Here is a 22,075-nt window from a genome sequence, read left to right as displayed (position 1 = left end):
CTAATTACTTGATATACTATTGTTCAGGTTAATGGAAGATATATATGCATATATATTTGGTAAATTATCTTAAGTGAAGACTTTGGGGGAGGGGAATCTACATCTGCATTACTGCATTCCTAGGTAACCTCAGTATTTCTCATACATTCATATAACATATTTGATTTTTAGAATTGATAAACCAATCAAATGCCAAATACGTTTTATTATTCTAATATTCCCATAATCAAATTTAAGAATCTTCATTTTAATCTCTGATGAATGAATCCTAACTAATAAGCATTTTACTAACAGTGTGTTATTAATGATAGATGCTGGAGATTTTGGTAACCATCATCTATGGATTTAAGTTGGTAATGCAATACTTAATAAAACTTTCCCCTCTATCTATTCACAACACTCATTCATTTATGGTTTAATATATGCCGTATTTTTTGGAGTATAATACGCACCTTTTTCTCTCAAAAAAGAGGGTGAAAATCTAGGTGCATCTTATACACTGAATACAGCATTTTTGGCCTACCAAAACCCTGTCCCCTTTGCAAAAATGGGTGTGCAGAAGGTTTGGGAGGCTTGCAAAGTGTTCCTGAGGGCTGGGGAGGACAAAAATGAGCAAAAAACAGGCTGTTTTTGTTCGCTTTTGTCCTTGCCCCCCGCCCCAGGAGCCCTCTTCAAGCCTCCCAAAGCCTCTGCATGTCCTTTTTTGTTTGCAAAAAATGAGGCGTGCAGAGGGTTTAGGAGACCCACAGAGTGCAAAAACTTTTTTTTAAAAAATTACGTCTTCAAAATCATGGTGCGTCTTATATTTCGGTGCGTCTTACAGTCCCAAAAATACGGTAGTCGCATGTAAACACAATTGTAATTATATGATAACACTTCTAAAGCATGCAAAAAAGCCTTGAAAAGTCCAAAATTTCCAAGTCTTTTGTGGAATGAAGCATTTTTGACTGATGAAAAATTGTACTGTTTGATCTCAAGAAATATTCAGAGGACAAAGAAAAAAAGATTGAAGCATTGGAGAAAAGAATATCATGCCAACCATCAACTATGAGGGTGGAACTGTTATGCTTTGGGAATTATGTGGTCTAGATATAATACACATGTGGAAAGAACAATGTATTCAACTAAATATCAATGTATCATAAAAGTTAATGTTCCTCCATCAGTGCACAAACTGAAGATGAAAAGTGGTTGACTATTTCAATAAGACAACAATCTGAAAGATAACTTATATTAATGGATATATATTGTTAAAAATTGTAACAATACTCACAATTTGTTGAGTACACTCTTAACACTTGAATACAAGGCAGAATTAGCCTTTGATGCTGCAAGTTTTGTTTCACTATGTTCAGAGTTATATTTAAAGCACCACTAATTCGGGCTTTTACACCAAATTTTCTATCTGAAAATCCAAAAGGGACAGAAATACGAGCATCTCTCCAATTCAAATTTACTGACATACTGTAACACAGTAACTACATTTAATTGTATGTAGTCCTTGACTTATAGCTGGTCGTTTACCCATTGTAAAAAAAAAAAACTGTGCCAGTCACATTACTGCATTACTGGCTACTTAGCAACCCATTGATATTTACAACCGTTTGCCAAATGCCTTCTTATCATGTGATTGCCATATGTAAGTAAAGGATATTTTGCAAATATTTTCTCCCAGTGCATGGAGGGAAAATGCACTGGAGGAATGGACCTTAAATCTGATGAAAACACTTGTGAACCCCAGCCTTTTCTAAATCATCGTTCTTGTAATGATTCTCCCCAGAGGGATGGGGAGAGAGAGGGTTTTGGCAACTCTGCTAACGACTGTGTTATTCAGTGACCAAGATTCTGGGCTCACTATGTTTTAATGACTGTTGTAATGAAATAAAAGTCATTAGATTGGGATCTTAATTAAATTCACCACTGACTGTACCTGTCATATACACAATTATTTCACAGCTACAAATCACTCTAAATTTTCATGTGTTTTAAATGCCAAGCCACGCTCAAGCTATGTTTAGTATTTCCTGAAAAATAAATACACCCTTCCTGCTTGCTTCAATAGTATAACTTGTAAGAAGCAATTCTTCTCTGGGTGACATTCATAAAGGTTCTTTTTATTATTCCATTGAGGAAAGTTTTCTTAAGGTTTATCCTAAGTTTGTAATAGCTTCCACTGCTGCTCAAAATGTCAATGTTGTTGTTGTTGGATACAAGCAGTTAGAGCTACATAAAATCCAAAACATAATAGACAAAGTGTGTCCAGGTTAATTTTAATGCTTCAGGAAATTTATTCCCATAATCCATTATTCTGCTCTTCCATTTTACTCTTCTCAAAGCTTACTGTGTAGAATAAAAAGTTTGTAAGCACTGAAAGAATAAAGTCTTTAGCAGGACAACATAAAGAGTCAAAGCTGAATAAAATATCAGTGGAATTAAATCAGAAAAATAAAGATTTGTCTAGGAGATCAACATAAAGGGAAAAATTTAGTGTCAGGCAATACTTTCTAAGTATCCTAAGGCTTTGGTAATACAGCCAAATTAAATTATCTCCCATTTTCATATACATCCCCTTTAATAAGACAAAGAGCAGAATTTTTGAGTTTGCTGTTTGGGGAAAAACAATTTTTAGGTGTCCTATCCAATCCTATTGTGAGTAAAACAGGAGGAGAAATTATCTATGCTTGCCCTGTTGAGTTACTTATAAAGAAATCAGGATGGGATAAAAATGTAATAACTAAATAAATATAAGCATTTTAAGGGGAAAAAACACCTCTTTCAAACATAAGGTTATGTAAGCAACAGTAGGGTGTGTAACTGCATATAGGTAGTCCTTGACTTACAACTACACTTAACAAGTATTCTAGATTACAACAGATTTTCAAAAAGTTATTTATAATCCATCCTCAAAGTTACAATTGCCCCCCACACAACACACCCACACATTTAGAGACATGTGATTGTATTTTGAATGCCTGGCAACTGGCTTGTATTTTTAAACAATTGCAGTGTCCCACAGTCACACACTTAATGACTAAGTGATTTGCTTAAAGACTGCAGTGATTTGCTTTACAGTCATTTAAAAATACCCATATAAAATCAGGTCACTTGGTTCTTTGATTTAGGGCCCCAATAACATGGCCAAAATTCCAGGCTCCATTATAGTTCTGTCAAGGACTACCTGGAATTCTAATAAAGGCTCACATTACTTTTACCATTCCAAATTTGTTCATTCTTAATCTTTTGCCTGTAATATTGTGTGGAGATCCTATTCCTTCTCAGTTGGCACAATTCAAGGAAGGATTGCACTTGTGCAAAATCAGCATTTTATTCCAGCAGTACTCATCACACTACAAGCAAAAATTTGGGCATTCACTTAGATTCAACTTACCTTTTGGGCCAACTTTAGCAAGAAGAGAATGTAGTAGCACCATTAATTCTTCATTTGGTGGGGGTTCTTTGCTTGCATTCACAAGTAATTGCAACAAAATCTGTGTCCCTCCTCGAGAAACAAGAAAACCTGTTCTTCGACTGCTGCCTAGAAATAAAATATGGGCTGTTGGCCGCAATCTTAAAATAAACTGATTTTATAAGGGCATGATTTTTTTACATGACCACTGCCAATTTATGTAGGAAATTATTTACTCTCTTGACATTAAAATACTAAACTTTGTATGTTACACTATAGGAATGTAACAATTCATATATATTAGACATTTTTTAAGTATATATAACCTACAAATGATCATTTTACATAAATACTTGCCTGCTGCCACCAATTCAATTAAGATATTTAAGATGTTTAATATAGTCTGAAAATCTCTTGTGTTCTGAAATGAAAAAACAGGAAGAAAGTCAAGAGTATTTATGTCATAATCTATATATGAACACAAAAATGATCACTATACAGTCTTAAATAAAATTAACAGCCTGCAAAAGTTTCCTCTCATTAGGATACTGAATCTTAACGCATTCAAGTTGCGTGGTTACATAAATCAACTTAAATAAATGCTTTATGTGCAATATTTCTCATGTCTGTTGACCACTAATTTCAACAGTGTGATACAAAAACTTAATTTTTAAGGTTTGGCAATCTACAAATGTGCTGTGGAGTATGTGGGGCTCATCATGTTGTATCTACCTACAAGTCTTTAAAGCACCAGAGTTTTTTCCAGCTTGAGAGAGCTTATTTAAACAATTACAGAGAGGCGCTATAGCGTATTTTCAGACTATAAGACGCACTGGAATATAAGACACACCATGATTTTTAAGAGGTAATTTTTTTTTAAAGGGTTTTGCACTCTGCATGCATCCCAAACCATCTGCACACCTCATTATATTTCCAAAAAAAGGCAAGCAGAGCTTTGGGAGGCTTGAAGAGTGCTCTTGGGGAATGGGGGGGGGGGGGCAAAAACAGCTCATTTTTTGCTCATTTTTGCTCTCTCCAGCCCCCAGGACAGTGGCAGGTTCTGGATCCCATCCCAACTGATATGGTTGGAACGGGCCCGGCGGCATCCACATGGATGTGCGCAGTACATGCAGCGTGTGCATGCTTCTTAGTGCCTCTACAACGCTCCAGCTGCTCAGTGGAGCGTCACACAGGCACTGTACGCACCATGCACGTGCACGGAAGCGCCGAAGACTTAAAAGACCGGTAAGAAGTTCAGGCAGGCGGGTGGGCCCTCCAGAACATCTGTACTGGAATGATATCCGGTGCTCTGGGCAGGCTCTGGGTACGCCCATACCAGGGCATAACATCTGCAACCCACCACTGCCCCAGGAGCACTCCAGGGAGTGGAATTTTGGTACGGCAAAAATGCTGTATTCAATGTATAAGACCATCCAGATTTTCACCCTCTTTTTGGGGGGAAAAGGTGCATCTTATACTCTGAAAAATACAGTTAGTGTTTTCATCACACTCCAAATATTCTTTTCTGCATTTGAATCTAAAGTGTGGCACATGTCTATTAATTCAGGCTATGTCATGCCTTTGGCTTTCCCATGTTAAACAAATAGCACTGGGGAAACAACAAAAGATACCATTTTTTTTAACTGCATCCAATACACAATTTATGTTTACATCACTATAGCAAAACTCCAGTCTTTCACACTATAGTAGCCCTGGAAAAAATAAAACAAATTACCTCCCAAATGAGGAAGAAAACATGAATTTTTTATACTATTACCTCTAAAGTTGAGAGAATAACTTCTATCCCTGTTGAACCTTTGGCAGTCATTTCTTTTCTGATTTTTTCTGAAATAAAAGTTGTATATTCTACTATTAACTGGATAAACTGATATTTAAATGTATATGACTTTTAAAAGGTGTAGAAAAGATAAGTACACAAAAGCAAAATAAACAAATTAATTTTAGAGACTGTGGATCATCTAGAATTTTTAAAGTCTGAGTTTCTTAAATATAAAATATTATATTAGCCATTCTTTATAACAAAGCATTCTCTAAGAGCCAATCTTTTTATAACCAGGAAATTCTACCTACCACAAGAAAAATCCTTCAAAGAGAAAAACAGCCCAAAGTCAATGTGAATGCTTAAAGACCATACTGACTGACCATTGAAAAGATTGGGGGGAAATGAAAAGGGAAAAGGAAGAATCGGGAATAAAATAGAGCAGGATTGTCAAACTCGCGGCCGGTGGGCTGGATGCATCACACGCTGCCCACCCCCAGTTTAGCAAAAGGGGGAAAAGTCATGATATGTCATGTCACACCACCGTGACAATGCGAGTTTGATACCCCTGAAATAGAGAATGGAATAAGCGGAAAAAGGCAGTAGCAACAATATTTTCAGATCATAACAGTTTGGTACAGATTCTTGCTTATATCCTGTAAGAAAAATATTCAGTTCGCTCAAGATTAATAGTATACACAAAAGGAAGAAACAAAAAAGAATTTATTCCAGGCTATATGTAAACATCCCTACTTGATTCATGTCAAGTGACTTATGTTCAAAGAGAACAAAACCTGAACTGTTTTAAGTATTTCATCATATAGAGCGGTGGAGACTTTCTCCCTTATTTTTCATCCTAAGGCAACAGAAAAGATTGTGGTGATTGCTAAGTACTAAGATACTAATGTCCAAGGGGATGGGGTTTGTTTTTTAAAAAAATTAAATATGTAAAAAGTGGTAGTAACAATTAAGCATTAACCTTTGCAACTAGTGATTGATCCCAAGTGACAGCAAAGGTTTCACTTAAGGTAACAAAAAGAAAAATACATTTCTCTAATTATTGACTTAATATTTCTTCCTAATGCATGGATACAATATAGAATTAGTAATCCAAATGTAATCCAAATACATGTTCCAAATGTATCATCAGAATAGTTATTTATTCATATTGAAAATTTATTTTTAAAGGATTTCTATTCAACTTTTTGATAAGACACGTGATCTTACAATGCATAAAACTGTGTTTAATTTAAACCTGATTTTTTTTCCCCAATAGATCTTTACAGGGTGATGAAATCAAGGATAAAGAGTGGACTTTTTAGTAATTAATAAGATTATTAATAATTATGAGCTAATTAAAAGCCAGGGATTTGAAATTACAAAGAATAGATTTCAAGAGATAACTCAGGCCGATCAAGACAAAGATCATCTGTTACTTCTGCTCAGAATAAAATACTGGTGCAATATATGGACAGGAATAGAACTGAAAAACACTAGAAACTGAAAATTGAACACCTAGGATCCATTCTTGATGTTGATTTAAGAACCACAGATTGTTGTTTTTTAAATGACCCTTTAATCCCTTTACCTAGGTGGAGTCAGAGCAAATGAATGCAGCTGTGCATTTCATGGCTAGACATGGAGTTCGCAGCAGATATTTTCTCTTTGAGCCCTGATAGAGAAACATCTGTCGCTGTCTAGGATTGAACTCTCAATCTTTGAGTGCAGGCGAGCATATTCACCTCTAGGCCACCACACTGCTCTTACAGAGGTAAAATATTAATTGAAGATATGTATGTACTAGCCAGCTCAGATAGGAGAACAACTGCTTAAATTGTTTGTTTGACTTAAGAATTTGTTTTTAATGGTGGTTTGTTTAAGGCTTAACAGCCATGCTGCAAAACTGCCAGATGATGTCCTAACCCATGAAAATGGATTCTCACCTATCTATATCAATTTTACAAAAATATAATTGTTTAAACATGTAGAATGTATGTGAAAACGAGTAATACAGATGCATGCATACACCTTCATTAATGAATATCTGTAATATTTACCTTGACTTTGAGCTAGGTGAAGAATTTTTGATGTAACATATCTGGCAGTGTCCACTTCTACCAAACATTCTGTATTGATCTTCTCCAGTTGTGCCAACAGAGTTAAAATCCGAGAGTTGTTAGTTACACTGGGGAAAACAAATGCATTTAGGCTGTGAATTTTTCAGAGTATGGAATGAAAGGTCAAGCAACTTAAAATTAGGAAAATGACCCCAAATATTACATAGAGAAAAATAATAGAGTTGACAGTTCTTTGCTTTTCCATATCAACAAGAAAGGGACCAGAAAAAGGACCCTAAATTGAATATATAAAATCAATATTGGCAGTTTCTCAGCAAACAGACTTTATTTATTACTGCAAGATGAATACATAAAAGAAACTAAAGAGGAGGACTGGGAAATCTAAATGGCCTCTTTTCCCAGGCCTTTTCTTTGCTTTCAAATTTTTCTATACCTGTGCAAAATACAGATGTGCTTATTTTCATTTTACTTTTCAAGAAGATTAAAAATTAACTAAAAGCACAGACAACTGATGGGTAAGAAAACATCAATTTGTACATATACATGCACATTAACTCTGTAGGAACTTTACAGATTAAGATCACATTTCTCAAACTGGAGGTTGTGCATCAGTGATGGAGGAAGGCACACAGCAGATACTAGGTTGCAAAACATTGCCTTTCTGTAAAATTCACTAGAGTTTGATTCAGAAGTATGTTGAATGCAAATACCGAAGCACTATATGAAGTCCAGTGTTCTTTTTATTATTGCATTTGCTTTGGAAGGCATAGTGTTCCAGCAGAAACTCACCTAACCCTGTACAGAACGATTGGGACGAAGCTCTTGAGGCTGCGGTAAGAAGGGAATTCCGAGAATGGTGGATGGATTTACAACCATCAAGCAGGAACAGAAAGAGCGTCTGGTCCTATTTGCTATCTTGGGAATTCATTACAGCCTGTTTTAGTTTGCAGAGACTTCAGAGATTAACAGGCTGTCACTTTTATGTCAACAGGGTTAATAGCTGGCTATTTTCTGCAAAGATCTATTTTCGTTTAGTTTCAGGGGAATGACTTTTTAACTGTTTAATCGCTATTCTTTAATTCTGTTTTATGATCGTTAACTATGTAGAGCAGGGATAGGCAATTCATTTTTCCAAGGAGTCACATGAGAAATTGGGATGTTGTGGAAGGCCAAATCAATGTAACCTTATTTGACGTACTCAAACTTCATCAACTCTACTCCTTAGGCTGCTCCAGGCAAGGGCAATACTACACAGGCACAGAAAAGTGCTTTCTTTTCTTGCTCTCCAGTGGCCACCAGCTGACTGAAGGAACTCATGGCAACTGCACAGAGCTGGACTCAACTCACCTTCTTCTTCTGCCCTCTATGGTATGCTTACATATATTTAATTTCTACTTTCCGACTGACCTCACATGAGACGGACACGGACAGCCAAAGGGATGTAGCCTGGGGGCTGTAAGATACCCAAGTCTGGTGTAGAGTCTTATGGAATAGGCAGTACAGATACAATTAATTAATTAATTAATTAATTAATTATGATATATTTGAAAAATGAGCCTATGTAATCTAGTTTCAACTACAGATAGTCCTATAATTGGGAACAGGATTTCCATCACTAAGAGATGCAATTGTAAAAAGCAATGTCACATGACCATGGCACTTATCAAAGAAATTCCAACACTTCCATTGCTGCTGTTAAGTGGAGATATCATGTGGTCTCCATTTGTGATCTTCTGCCAGCTTCCCCATTGACTTTGCTTATAGGAAGCCAGCAAAGGCGGCCAGAACTCTGAGAACTAGCTGTGATACACTTGTTCAGTACCACTGTTAAGTTCAAATGGTTGCTAAATGAACGGCCATTACGTGAGGACCACTTGTACTTTACGTCCATTCAAAATGAAAGTAAAAATAACTAGGGTATTTGATTATGCTAAACAGCCTCTGTAATCATGACAGCAAAATTAATACAATAAACATATTTTTAATGAAATGGATATGAGACTTCTATACTAACATTTCAAAATTAATTCAAATTGTTCTTTATACTTCATAAAAAATAAGCTACTTATCATTAGTGTTTACACAAAACCCAACGTGTCAAAATAACTGTGGCATTAAATATTTTTACTGTTAGCAAGTGCCTTAGTTTAAATTTAAATTTCGTAACAAATTCTAGAATATATAACTAATAAAAGGCCACCCATTATTTTGTAGATAACTATCAAAGCTGGATCTAAAATTATGCAATCAGTATAGAATATGCATTTTCAGGATATCAACCAGTCCCGGTCCAATTCAGGACATTTTACTAGAATTCTTTCTGCCCAATAGATCTCTTTTCACTGAATTTTCAATGAATATTTTATGCTAGAGGTCCCCCCCCCCTCCCTCTGTTAGGAACTGGGCTGCGCAAGCAAGAGAAGCATCATGCGTGGGATCTAGGTAGCATACAAAACCATTCCATCATTCCCTTCCCCCGTTGCCACCGTCGGTCCATGGAAAAATTGTTTTCCTGGAAAACAATCTCTAGTTAAAAAAAGAAAAAAGTTGGGGAACCATTGCTTTATGCCAAGTATAAATATATTTATATCTCATCTACCCATTTTTAGCCATCCAAGAGTTTTCCTAATTTTTTTTACTTGTACAAATATAGATTTCCCCAAAGCTGATGATACTCCATTCCTTTATATTACTTCATCAGCAACAGTCTAGAGAACCACAGAGAAAAATCACATCTAAATAAAATTTGGGAGTGAGTTGCATAATGTGTAAGAAATTCAGCGTAACAGGTACTGCATTATAAGAATTGGCAGTGCAAGACATTCCACTTACCATCTTGTAACAATAAACATGATAATTTATTGTATACATATACCAAAATATGGCCAGCCTGAATAAACTGTTTAATAAGAGTTCATTTATCAAACCTATAACAGATTACCATTCTTTGGCCCGCTATTATAAACCAAAACCAATTCTACTGCACATTAGAAAATGGTCTAAATTTGTAATTTGTTACACAATCATTTCCTTCAATTCAGGAGCACAGTGAGTTAAAATGAACATATTAAAATCTAGCTATATTTAAAATAATTTATTTTACAGATTATATCATATACACCTTTCTTGTTTAACACATTATTAATTCTTTAGCTAATTGTGCAAATCATTCTTATACATTTATAGAAAGAGACATAAATATTCACCAGTATCACAGAATCTCACATTAAAACAAAATACACAGTATAAAAAGAATATGAATGCAATGTAGATTCTAATGCCCACAAGTTTCTGAGCAGTCTCTACTTTCCCATTTTGGAGAAGATTGTTGAGAAAGTGTTTGGGCTACATTTTCAGAATCCTGGAGAAAACAAATTATTCTTTTCTTTCACTCAAGTTTCAGACTAGACATAATACAGAGAAATCTTGGTCACTTTTCAATGAACTATACCAGAGTCAGGACGGAATGCCACCATTCTAGTTCTTCTTGATCTCTTAGCAGCCTTTGATATATCATCAACCATGGTATTCTTCTATAAAATATTTGATTAGATTCGGGGAACATGATGTTTCTGTGATTTTCTGTGATATTCTTTTTTCCAAGGTAAGTTCTAGTCAATATTGATAATGAGGAAGAAGTTGGCCAGGTCCCTGTACTATGCAGGGTGATACAAGGCTTGACACCTTCACTCCTGTTGTTTAACATCTATATGAAGTTGCTAAGTGAGGTACTGTTTATTAAAGCTGTCAATGGCACATGGCCTAGCTACTTTAAGGACTTTCATAGTGACGGTTTGTTTGTTTGGACATTGTTGGCAAGCTCTGGGCCCCATCAATTAAACAATATCACCTGATCAGGCAAGACAAGAAGTAGGCCTTCTTTGCTACTGTTTTTGCCCTCTGGTACAGCATTCCCCCTGAGATTTATATGGCTACCACCCTGGCCTAACATCCTTAAAACCTATTTTTTTCCTCCTAGGCCCTGAACCAATTTGCTCCATTCAATTCTATACCCATTATGAGTTGGACAGCATTAAAAAAATCTAACTAATTTAATTTAAAAGTTTTGACACTATATTTCAGAAACGATTTTCATTTTTCCTGTGAAACTACATTGCGAGACTGGCCATGTAATAAACAGAAATATCTCATTTAAAACAATTGGTTTAATTGTTTAAAATATATGCATGTTTCTCTTCCATGGTTTAAAAAAACAGGATTAAGGAAATTCTAGCCATTATTAGTACTGATATGAATTCATTGAGCATCTGATAGTTTGCTCAAGTATTTGAGTAATATTTCTTTAGTTCAATATTCTTACCCTTTCCCAGGCTTCCCAACTTACCTAGAATTATTTCCCTCTTGCCAAGACTGAGCGGAATTGTCCAGAGAGACCCACTTTCCAAGTGGTTTAAACATCCTGACTGTAACATGGAATCGATGACTACGCCTCATTTCTGCATTCTTTCTTCTAAAAATGCCTTCAACCAAACTGAAAACTAAGCGTAACCTATAGCTTAATCATTCCTTAAACAGTGATCTAATTCTAGAGCCGGATCAAGACACAACTGCTATATGGTATGTTACCAGGGCAACCACTTCATGTCATAAGGCCACAGTTCCTCTTCAAGACTAAACCCAGAAACCTTGAGATTGTTTTACAGAATTCAGAAGACTGATTCTAGAATAAATGTAATAGTAAAACATTTTACTGTGGAAGTAAAATTTCTTCAAAACAATAAAAGAGTCATTATACAAATATGGCATTCCTTCATGTGAGCATACCTATTTTACATAACTAGAAAGCCATGATTAGACAAAATTTCCAGCCTATATTATTATCTTTACATATAGAAAATGTGATTACTTTGCATGCAAGTTACACAGGCAGCTATAATTATTTTCACCCAATATTTCCTGGTACTTATACCTTTTGTAGTACATAAAACAGCTGGGAAAAGGAACAAATAAAAACTATTTTCTAACTATTGTATTTCTATTTTTTATATTTTTTAATTTAATCCGTAAAGTTAAAATACAACTCACTGTTCTATTTCAAACAATTTGAACAAATGTAGTTTGTTTTATTTTAAAATATTTCTTAAATGTACAGATATTGTATTAAGGGTTTGTGACAAAATATGCACAAATACTCTTACTGATACTCTGCTACCTATTATGTCCCACAGAATACCCTCAAAAGATGATGAAATAGCAAAAAAAAAAAAAAATTGGTGTAAACATTTTGGTGTTACACAAAAATTGAAATCTGACAAATATGCAAACATAAGTAATTGATATGAGATGTGAAAATATAGGAAGGAAAATATTCTGAACAGAGTATCTTACAAATTAATAAAATGCAAGAAGCAAATGGTACAATCTCATCTGGAACATAATATTTGATTCCTAGAATGAGAAAATTTAAATTTCCTTATTTTGCAAATAATATTATTTAAGATTTATCAAATGTTTCCCTACTGTGGTACATTGTCAAGTGTATGTATCCTATTCCATACTATTTCTCAAAAATATATCTGCTAGCAAAAATCAGGTCTTCTTCAAAAATAATCATTACAGATGTCGTAACCTTATCACTGGCTTAGCTGAAAGCAATTCTCAGGTGAGAAATGTAAAAAAAAATACTAAATACAAATACTATATATCTGTATTATTTTGAAATACATATTGCATAGAACTCGAGCAAACTGTGTCTTAATGTCATGGGTTACATACAGTACTGCCAATATCTACACAGAAGATGAAAGAAACAGCCCTAACCAAGGACAGAAAATTCAAAGCTATGTACAACACAAAAATGCTCAACAAAAACAAACAGAATGAAAATCTAAAATAAAGAGATGTATGATGGCTGCTTAGTGGATGCTCTTTAAATGCTCAGCACTTAAAATTTTGCTTCATGTCTTATATTTTTTAATATATTGCACATCTAACAAGTTCAAATACAACAGAGATTCCACATATATTACCAAGTTTCTTTTACTTATTCTTGTAATTATATATAAAAAGGTAGTAATAATTTTAATTTTACAAAAAAATCTACTGAGCATAGTCCCTTGTCAGAGAATTCTCCTCAATGTTCATTTTCTAATTAAACCTAAAAATGTTAATAATTTTGAATATTATTACATAAAAAGAATATTAAAATACATTAAATCTATCACTTGGGCATAAAAAGAAAATAATTAGTTCAATTTTATGAATCAGATTTGGGATTAGGAAAATATGTATCATTGTCATAAACAAAGGTAACTTCAAAAAGATTCTTATCATTAGAAGATATTGTAAGATATTAAAACTTCATGGCAAAATATTAGGCTTTTTTATTTTTGTAAGAAAGCCTTCTATGTTAAATATTTGGAGAAAGCCATGGTGTATGAATACTAGTTTTTCAAATGCACATATCTGTTTTCAATTAACTTTCCTATAATCAGGTTTGCTATCAGATAATCTGGAACATTATCATTTTGAGTATACTTCACACATAAACTTCAAAGATTAAAATCTTTGGATATGAAAAAAAATGAAAATACGATTAAGAGAAAGGAAAAACACAATCTCATTCTTACAAACCAGAATTTTAAAAAAAATCAATGAAATCATTTTCTTATTGATTACCTTTTTTCTGATGCCATTTTCAATTTATTCATTCTGGAGAGATTTTTGAGATTTTATCACAAAAAGATCAGTTGTTTATATCAACATATTATCTGAAAAAGAAGAAAGTGTATACAAGTATGTACACAGACTATTTGGCAGATGAAATTGATGTAATAAGTATACTTCATAAATGGGGCTAAGAAAAAACACATAATTTGCAGACACATCTCAAAAAATTGTTAACTGCATTAAAATGGCTCAAGAAATACAGTTTAGGGCTGTAATTTTAGTTATATTTAATTAGTGGTTTGACTGCAATTATTGCAGCTGGTTAGGGAAAAAGAAGGGATGCAAACATTCCCAAATTGGAAACTACATATGAGCACTCGTTTCTTCATTACTGTAACATGCACATCTACACCCATTCCTTGTTGGCAGGAAACCATCAATCTAACCTCACTAGTTGGCTAATTAGACTCATTTCTATTTCATGGTTTATGTTCTTTATGAGAGGTTCTCGACTTAAAACAACAAGGGAACCCAAAATTTACGTTGTCAAGTGAAACGTTCGTTAAGTGAGTTTTCCCCATTTTACAACCTTTATTGCCACAATTGTTAAGTGAATCACTGCAGTTGATAAGTTAGTAAACAGTTATTAAATGAATCTGATTTCCCTATTGACTTTGTTTGTCATAAGGTCACAGAAGGTGATCACGGAACCTTGGGACAAAGCAACAGCAAATGAATTAGTCACCAAGTATCTAAATTTTGATCACATGATCATGGGGATACTGCAATGGTCTTAAGTGTGAAAACAGTCATGTCACTTTTTTCAGTGCTGTTGTAACTTTGAACAGTCACTAAATGAACTGTTGTAAGTCAAGGACTACCTATATAGCCAAGGACTGCAGAAATAGTCATCAAAACATAAAATAAGATAAATGAAAAATGAGCAAAAGGAGATTATTACCTATACACTTGCAAATATAAGAGTTACAGCATATACAACATCCCTAAGAAAAGAACTGGTTTGGCTTCAAGATTTCACAACATTTATTTTAAATAGAATTTCACAATAGACAAAAGCTTTTCTTTAGGAGAATCTCACATAAAACTAACCAGCCTTAAAGATGCTAAATTAAACCCAATCAAAATAAATTTTCTTTTTTTCTTTTGGCTTGTAGCCTAATATATTTTGTATATGGAATTGTGTATATTCTGTATATAAAAAGTTAAAATTCTAGAACTGCAAAATTCTGTCTTCAGAATATTTCTGAAGGAAACAAAATCTTTGTAAAGAGGAATAATTTCTTCTATATGCTAATAAGCACCGGTATAACCTTAGAATTTTATTTTTATAAGGTATTATGCTTTCCTTTTCACAAACACTGTTGTATTTTTACTCAACAAAAAATTTGCTTATATGTCTGATTTGAAAACATTTTTAAAAATATTTCAAATCAAAGCTTGAACTGTACTTTTGTGGTATACATGCCATTTATGAAATTTCCCTAGAGTTTCCATAGCAAACTAGAACAACAAAGAAAGTATCTTCCTTGGGTAATATATAATCTTCTGATTGGAAAAATGGCTGACTGAAAAGAACTTAGCACAGAATAATTGAAACAATTTTTTTCAATTAGCTACTATTTATTGATTTTATTGCAATTCCTTTGTAATCAGCCACTGAAGGAGAGTTGGGCAGTATACAAGTTTAATATTATTTAATAATATTATTTACTATTACTGCCTCTATTAGTCTTTTTAGCTATTCTAGGCAGCTACCTTTTGTCAATAAAATAAATGTAGAAACTAAGAGTAAAATATCTATGAAGATTCTCAATCATCCAAGTAGACTTATCTGAAAGCGGAATCATGGTTAACTGGATTTTTTCTTTTTTGGTTTGAAACATTTTGCTGCTTATCCAAGAAGCTCCTTCAGTCTGACTTTAGTTCTTCAGACTGAAGAAACTACTTTGGTAAGCAGCAAAATGTTTCAAAAGAAAAAAAGTCTAGTGCCATGATTCAACTTCCAGATAAGAGTAAAATGGTTCTAGACAATTAAACTGCCAAACATATCTGCTGAAGAGAGTATTGAGATCTTGCTCTCTACTTAAAGTAAATTAACTTAGAGGAGTTGAATAAACTTTCAAGATTTATTGTCAGGAATATATAACACTACACTAGTTGTATGGATGATCTGAGTGGTCCATATCAGGCTTTTCTGCTGATAAGGTATTCAAAAGCAGTAAAAGCATACAGGCAGAAATCTTTAAATATTTCATTTCATTAAAATAAAATTGCTCTAATGTGGGCATTATTTTCAATAAGCTAGAATTTCTGCAGGCACAAAGGTTACTGTTTCCAGGTAATTCTTACTTACCTATCACTATGGAGACCGACAACTCTATCACTAAATGGCAGCCTTATTAAGCATGACATCATGTGACAGTGACTTGTGACTTTCTTTTGGTTTTCCCACTGACTTTGCTTCTCAAGAGCCTACTGTGAAAGTTGCAGTTGGTGATCATGTGATCACAGGAAGCTGCAATAGGCTCAACTTTGAGGACCAATCCTAAGTCTCACTCTTCAGTGTGTCTAACTTTGAACAGCCGCCAAACAAGTGATCAGTAGCAAGGACTTACTTGAGTCTTCACAAAAACAGAATGAAACATCCCCACTCATGCCATGGCCCTCATAGTCCCCAATTTATGTCTGCTGATTTAATGACTGTTCAAAGTTATGATAACCTCAAAAAGTGTGTTTTACAGTCTGTAAAATTCTTCTGGTTGTCACAAACACTGTGCATCCCATGGACAGGTAACTGCATTTTGGACATTTGGAAAATGGCTAACTACTGTAGTTTCAGTGTCCCGTGGTCATGTGACTACAATTTGTGACTCTTTTAATGGTTTCTGGCCCAAAACACCGATCAGGAGAGTTCCACTTACAACCACATGATTCATTTAACAATCATCATAAAAACAGTTATAAAATCAGTCTTGTCACATGGGTGCTTCAACTTACAATAGTCATGACTTACAACTGAAATTTTTGTCCCAATTTTAGTCATGTGAGAACTACCTGTTCAGGACTAGGGATCAACTTTAACATTATAAATGAATTAAGCCATAGAAAATAAATCTCCACACAGAAAAATGATTTTATATTTTATATTTCTAGTAAGGAAAAAAATGAAGGCTATAATTATTTCCTAGAAAACATTCTTAATATCAAGTGTCATTATCTCAGCCAAACATTACTATATTAGGATAAAGCAAGCAACAAGTAGTCAGTGCTATAATTAAATTCACACAGCACAATTGTATGCTCCTTTATATGTGTGTCTTCAAAGGTGAGACACAGTAAGGAGAGTGAAATCCATCTGCCTACTGTGTTACAGCCTCACATATTCATTTTCTCCATTGTTTTAAAGAATCTGAAACTATTTAAAGAATAAGGTATAAGATAGTTTTCAACAATTACTCCAGACAAGCTTCACTGTTAAAATAGTTTAACTCTATTGCATAAGATTATCCTTTTGTTCAAAAGAGGGAAGGGAGGCTCTTTAACTTGTAAGAGGCATTTGCTTGTTATCATGAATTTATTTTTCTCAAAGTAATAAAATAGGATGTGGAAAGAATTCTAAATATTGCAACATGTATATTAATTTCAAAAGCCATTTTAGTATAGTAATTAAAGTAACCAGGCTACAAACTAGGAGACTGAGTTCTAGTCCCACTTTAGGCATGAAGTTAGGTATCTTTGATTAGTCATCTCCTTTCAGCTGTAGGAAGATGCCCTGGCTAATCACTTCTAAAACTACTGCTAAGAAAGTTGCAGGGACTTGTGCAGGCAATCACCCAATGTCAACACTGATTCAAACACAAAGACCCAAACTTCTACTTCCAACAGCTTATGTTGATTATCCCATTTGTTGAGTGTTTATAAATGTACATTTTGTAATGTAATTTTATTTTTAAAAAAATATTATGCAAAGAATTGCAGGAGCCCATGAGAACCAAAAGATGGACTTCACCAATTACTGGTTATATCAATTTGGCCTCTCACTCATGGAAAGCTCCCCGATTCAACTAAGAATTCCATAAATGGAAGGAACAGAAATGATTTTGCTTTATTATTACTTCCCTGAGCAGTTCCCCAGAGTTTCTCCTCTCCCAAGTATAACCAAGAACACTGATGACTACTGAGTTTTACCGTATAAATTTACATATACATTTACATTCATAAGAAAAACTATTTGAAATAAAATATCTTGTACTTATGTTGAAGTCAGCATCTGATTTATTACAAGGAGTACTTGCCTCCCATAATCACCAAAGCATGCTTAAAGACCCTATGTAAACTAGTGGTTCACCAGAGCTTTTCTCTGACCTCTCCTTATTGTGATTTTCAAGCAATATGAATCTTAAATAAAACACGGTATTCGTAAATAAAGGCTTCAGTTTTTGGCAATGAGATTCAAAAACCTTCCTCAGAAATGCTTTCTGTCATAAGTATGCAAAGATTTTGAAGCCGTGCTACAGTTGCTATTTCAACTGAACCAACATCTGCTTAACATAAATGTTTTGTAGCAACATGGGGTGTAGAAGGCTAAGGCTTCATTCACTCTATGTAAACTAACTGTAGGGCTAGAATAATTCTGGATGCAAATTAAGATCATCTTGTGTTGTGCACCTTCAAATGATAACAAGAAACAGATGTTTGGCTTTTCCTCATGCCTTCTTTTACCTAGAAATATCTTATATGGTTCATTCCAGCCATGTGCAGTTAAAGGAACGCATCAAATGACACCATGATTTGAATCATGGTTTCTTGAACAAGCTATATAAAACGGAGACATAAACTAGACTTTATACATTACAATGGCTGTGTACATCTGCTGAGTCAAAGCCAAGCACATCAACAGCGGGAGTCTTTCACTATACCTAAGCAATTGCAGCTAGACATTAGGAGAAACTGAAAAACTGTGCATTATTTACACACTTTTCTCCAGATCCCCCTCACCACAAATACATAAGTGTGTCATGCTCCATAATACTTATAGCAGGCATTAGGCAGAAAAGAATAGTTGGGTATGCATGGGAAACACCTGCACAAACATCCATGGGAGCAAACTGGGTTTTACAGAGCTGTATTGGAATCCTAACCATATACAATTTCATCCTGCTTATCATCCATACACACTGAACGCTGCTGTGTGTCAATGATAAGATTTGTTTTTAAAATATCCTTGGCTTCTATTTGGACTGCTTTAACCATTTTTAATTGTATTGCTGTTTCTATATAAATCACCTTTTTTGTGGCAAAGAAAAGAAAGTTTAAAAAAACAAATGGGCTATTTTTAGAACACCCTGTTCCCCCAACTGAGTGTGAAAAACTAACAAGTCATGCCTGTTTAATAAACAGAAATGCCACCCGACATTATTTCACTGCAAATCCTAATCAGGCGCAATGATGTAAGGTTTCAAATCTAGTCTAGTTTATCCCAGAAAATAAACCGCCCCCCCCCCAAAAAAGACCTTGTGACATAAGTGATTTAATGAAGGTGAACTCTTCTAAATAAACGTTGATAAATATCATACTCCTTGGAGAGAAAATGTTGTGTTGTGTGGTGCGTGTGTGTAAGCCTCCCCCCTCCCGCCGAGAGGTAGCCATTCCAGAATTACAGCTTCTATTCTAGCGAGATCACCACGATGACGAACCTGCTCTTCAGTGTCCATTTCCAGAGACCACCAATTCCCTCGGCTAAACTGCCCCCTTTCCATATTTATATCCCGTTTGCTTCTGTTGCCGCCGCCGCCAGAGGTCAGAAACCATCGGAAAGCTCCGCCGACAGGCAAAGCTTGTCAAAGGGACAAGTCAAGCCGAGCGTCCTTCCACCACCCCGGACTATGTCAGTCACCTTTTTCAGGTAGAGGGCGGCGATCTTCCTTATAAGGTCCGAGCGTGGTACCTCAGCACTGCATCACCTTCGACGAGAAGATGGAGGGAGAGCGGGCAGGCCGGACTCCGGAGGGAGACAGGTGAAAAGAAGCGGGGCCAGACCCAGCGCCAAAGGCGTCGATCGCCACTCCCGCCGAGAGGCAACGACTGCGGCCGCCGCGGCTCCGATGTTGCCGAGCCCGGACTCTCCGCACACGCCCGACGGGAGAACGAGGACGCGGCAGAAACCTGTCCGCATCCTGGCGACGTCACCGCGCTCCCCCGGCCTCCTCCCCCGCCGCGCGCGTGCCCAGCCGCAGCGCGCGCGTGATCCCCGCCCAGGGCGGCCCGAGCGGCTAAACGCCCTTCCCCTTGAACTGCGGTCTTTAGTCTCTCCCGCCAAGGGATGGCGGGGAGGGAGAGAGCGGATTAAGCCGTTTTTCTCTCAGCACGTGCTGCTGCTGCCCGCCCTTATTTTTTTATTTATTTATATACTGGATTTTATATACATAATCCAGTAAAACGCTGGATAATCCAGTAAAGTTGTCCTTCAGTTGAAACAGGTATATAGAGATCACGATTCCCACTCGTCTAGTTAAAATGGGTGTCTTAAACTGACTAAACTGTAATCTAAATTTAGTTTTCAGAATACATTCTGTGGGGTAATCCTTTGTGAGTGTTCCGAATTTTTAAGTATGCTTTCCACACCTGTGAGTGCTTATTTCATGTTGCCTCAAACAAGAATTCTAAAGTCATGGGACGTCTGGTGCCATTATGAAAATTAAATTCAATAACTCCACCACTATTAGTTAACAATAACTGTTACTAAATGCTGTCCATTTACTATTTCAGTGTCTTATATCCTTATTGCTTTTATTTCTGCTTAATTTCATTAGCTAATAATCATTTTAATAGTTATTATAATTGACTGTTAATTTTGAAATAATTGGTTTATGTATCATTCTCCCTTACACATGACCTCACTAAATCTATACAGCAACAATATTAATTACAACTTCCCACTGCTTTCAGTAGTTTGGTCCAGAGATTAAGGCACCAGGCTAAAACCAGGAGACCAAGAGTCAAGTCCTGCCTTAGACATTAAAGCCAACTGGATGACTTTGGGGCAGTAACTCTCAGCCCAATCAATTTTACATGGTGGTTGTGAAGAAAATAGGAGGTAGGTGCTGGCTTTCATGGCTAAGGCAGGACCTAAACTCATGGTCTTCTACTTTCTAGCCTAGTGCCTTAATCACTAAACAAACCAATATACCCCTGGAATACACATAACATGGCCTTCACTAGAGTGAGGGGGGACAAAGTTTTAATTTTAAGGGTTGGCTCAAATCAGACTTGTCTAATGAACATAGCTGATGCCACAAATAAGTAGTTTCTTGGACTATGAGTTCACTAAGCATTGTAATATATTAATATAGAAATATGACATATATTTATATTAATATTGTTTACTTTCATTACCTTCTAAGTTTTTACTTCCACTTCTCAAAATGGTATCATATACATGTATCCCATTGTTATGTGTTTTGACCTCCATTTTAAATTCCATTTCTTATTTCAATGTTGTCACTTATCTTTACTGAATAAATTAAAAGATATTACGGCAGCATGCATCTTTGTGTCTCTATGCTACACATACGAAACCATAATATACATACTGGTATATACTATGACACGGTCCCAAATCATTCATTTGCATTGACTTATTAGCATTTTAATTGCCTTTCCCCCTGTAGATTTAACAGTTAATTCAGTATTTCATCCATTCCTGTTGCTTTCCTGTCTGACTACTTTTCTACTGCCTCTTATACCTGACCTCAAATAAACTAGTGAACAATCTGGAGAAAGGTACTCCAGACATCCAGTGTAACCAAGGCATTTAATGCCAAAATTGTTAATCGAAGTCTGCATATTTGTTCTTTTCTTCCGAGTGTTAATGCCAAAATATGTCCAAAACGAAGGCTGTGTCTGCATAATAAACTGAACAACAAACTAGCTACCTTTTAGCTTACACTGTCATCCAAATTCAGCCCATGTGATATGGTTCATTGTGACATGTGAATTCAAAACACTAACAGTAAACCGTCATTAAATGATCCATGTATAAATGTGTCTTGTAAACACAGCACACTTGTGGATAAGCAATTCATTTACCCACATACTTTCATCATGATCCTCATCAAGCAGCTAGCACACTACCACAGCCACAATATCACTGGATCAGCA

General features: G+C 35.3%; 1 protein-coding gene across 7 annotated transcripts in view; it reads right to left on the bottom strand.

The window, feature by feature from the left end:
• AGTPBP1 (ATP/GTP binding carboxypeptidase 1) overlaps positions 1 to 20,133 on the bottom strand; it is a 57,680-nt gene extending 37,547 nt beyond the window's left edge. For 3 of the 7 annotated variants that reach the window (XM_087715928.1, XM_087715930.1, XM_087715931.1), the window contains exons 1-7: positions 19,812 to 20,131; positions 13,904 to 13,995; positions 7,244 to 7,371; positions 5,184 to 5,251; positions 3,760 to 3,827; positions 3,389 to 3,531; positions 1,274 to 1,405 (exon numbers count right to left, since the gene is read on the bottom strand). In XM_087715928.1, the coding sequence (XP_087572054.1) occupies positions 1,274 to 1,405; positions 3,389 to 3,531; positions 3,760 to 3,827; positions 5,184 to 5,251; positions 7,244 to 7,371; positions 13,904 to 13,935 (571 nt within the window). In that variant the 5' untranslated portion in view covers positions 13,936 to 13,995; positions 19,812 to 20,131. Of the gene's footprint in view, positions 1 to 1,273; positions 1,406 to 3,388; positions 3,532 to 3,759; positions 3,828 to 5,183; positions 5,252 to 7,243; positions 7,372 to 11,609; positions 12,203 to 13,903; positions 13,996 to 19,611; positions 19,782 to 19,811 lie in introns of those variants that run through there. The other 4 variants (XM_087715933.1, XM_087715929.1, XM_087715932.1 and 1 more) reach the window with 4 other exon arrangements.
• Positions 20,134 to 22,075: the final 1,942 nt, after the last annotated feature.

This window comes from Thamnophis sirtalis, unplaced genomic scaffold (genome assembly GCF_051295495.1).
Source record: "Thamnophis sirtalis isolate CommonGarterSnake01/CBP01778 unplaced genomic scaffold, rThaSir2_p1.2 scaffold_5, whole genome shotgun sequence".
NCBI lineage: Eukaryota > Metazoa > Chordata > Lepidosauria > Squamata > Natricidae > Thamnophis > Thamnophis sirtalis.
The sequence above is the reverse complement of the archived record's forward strand: the minus strand, read 5'-3'. Positions and strand labels throughout refer to the sequence as shown.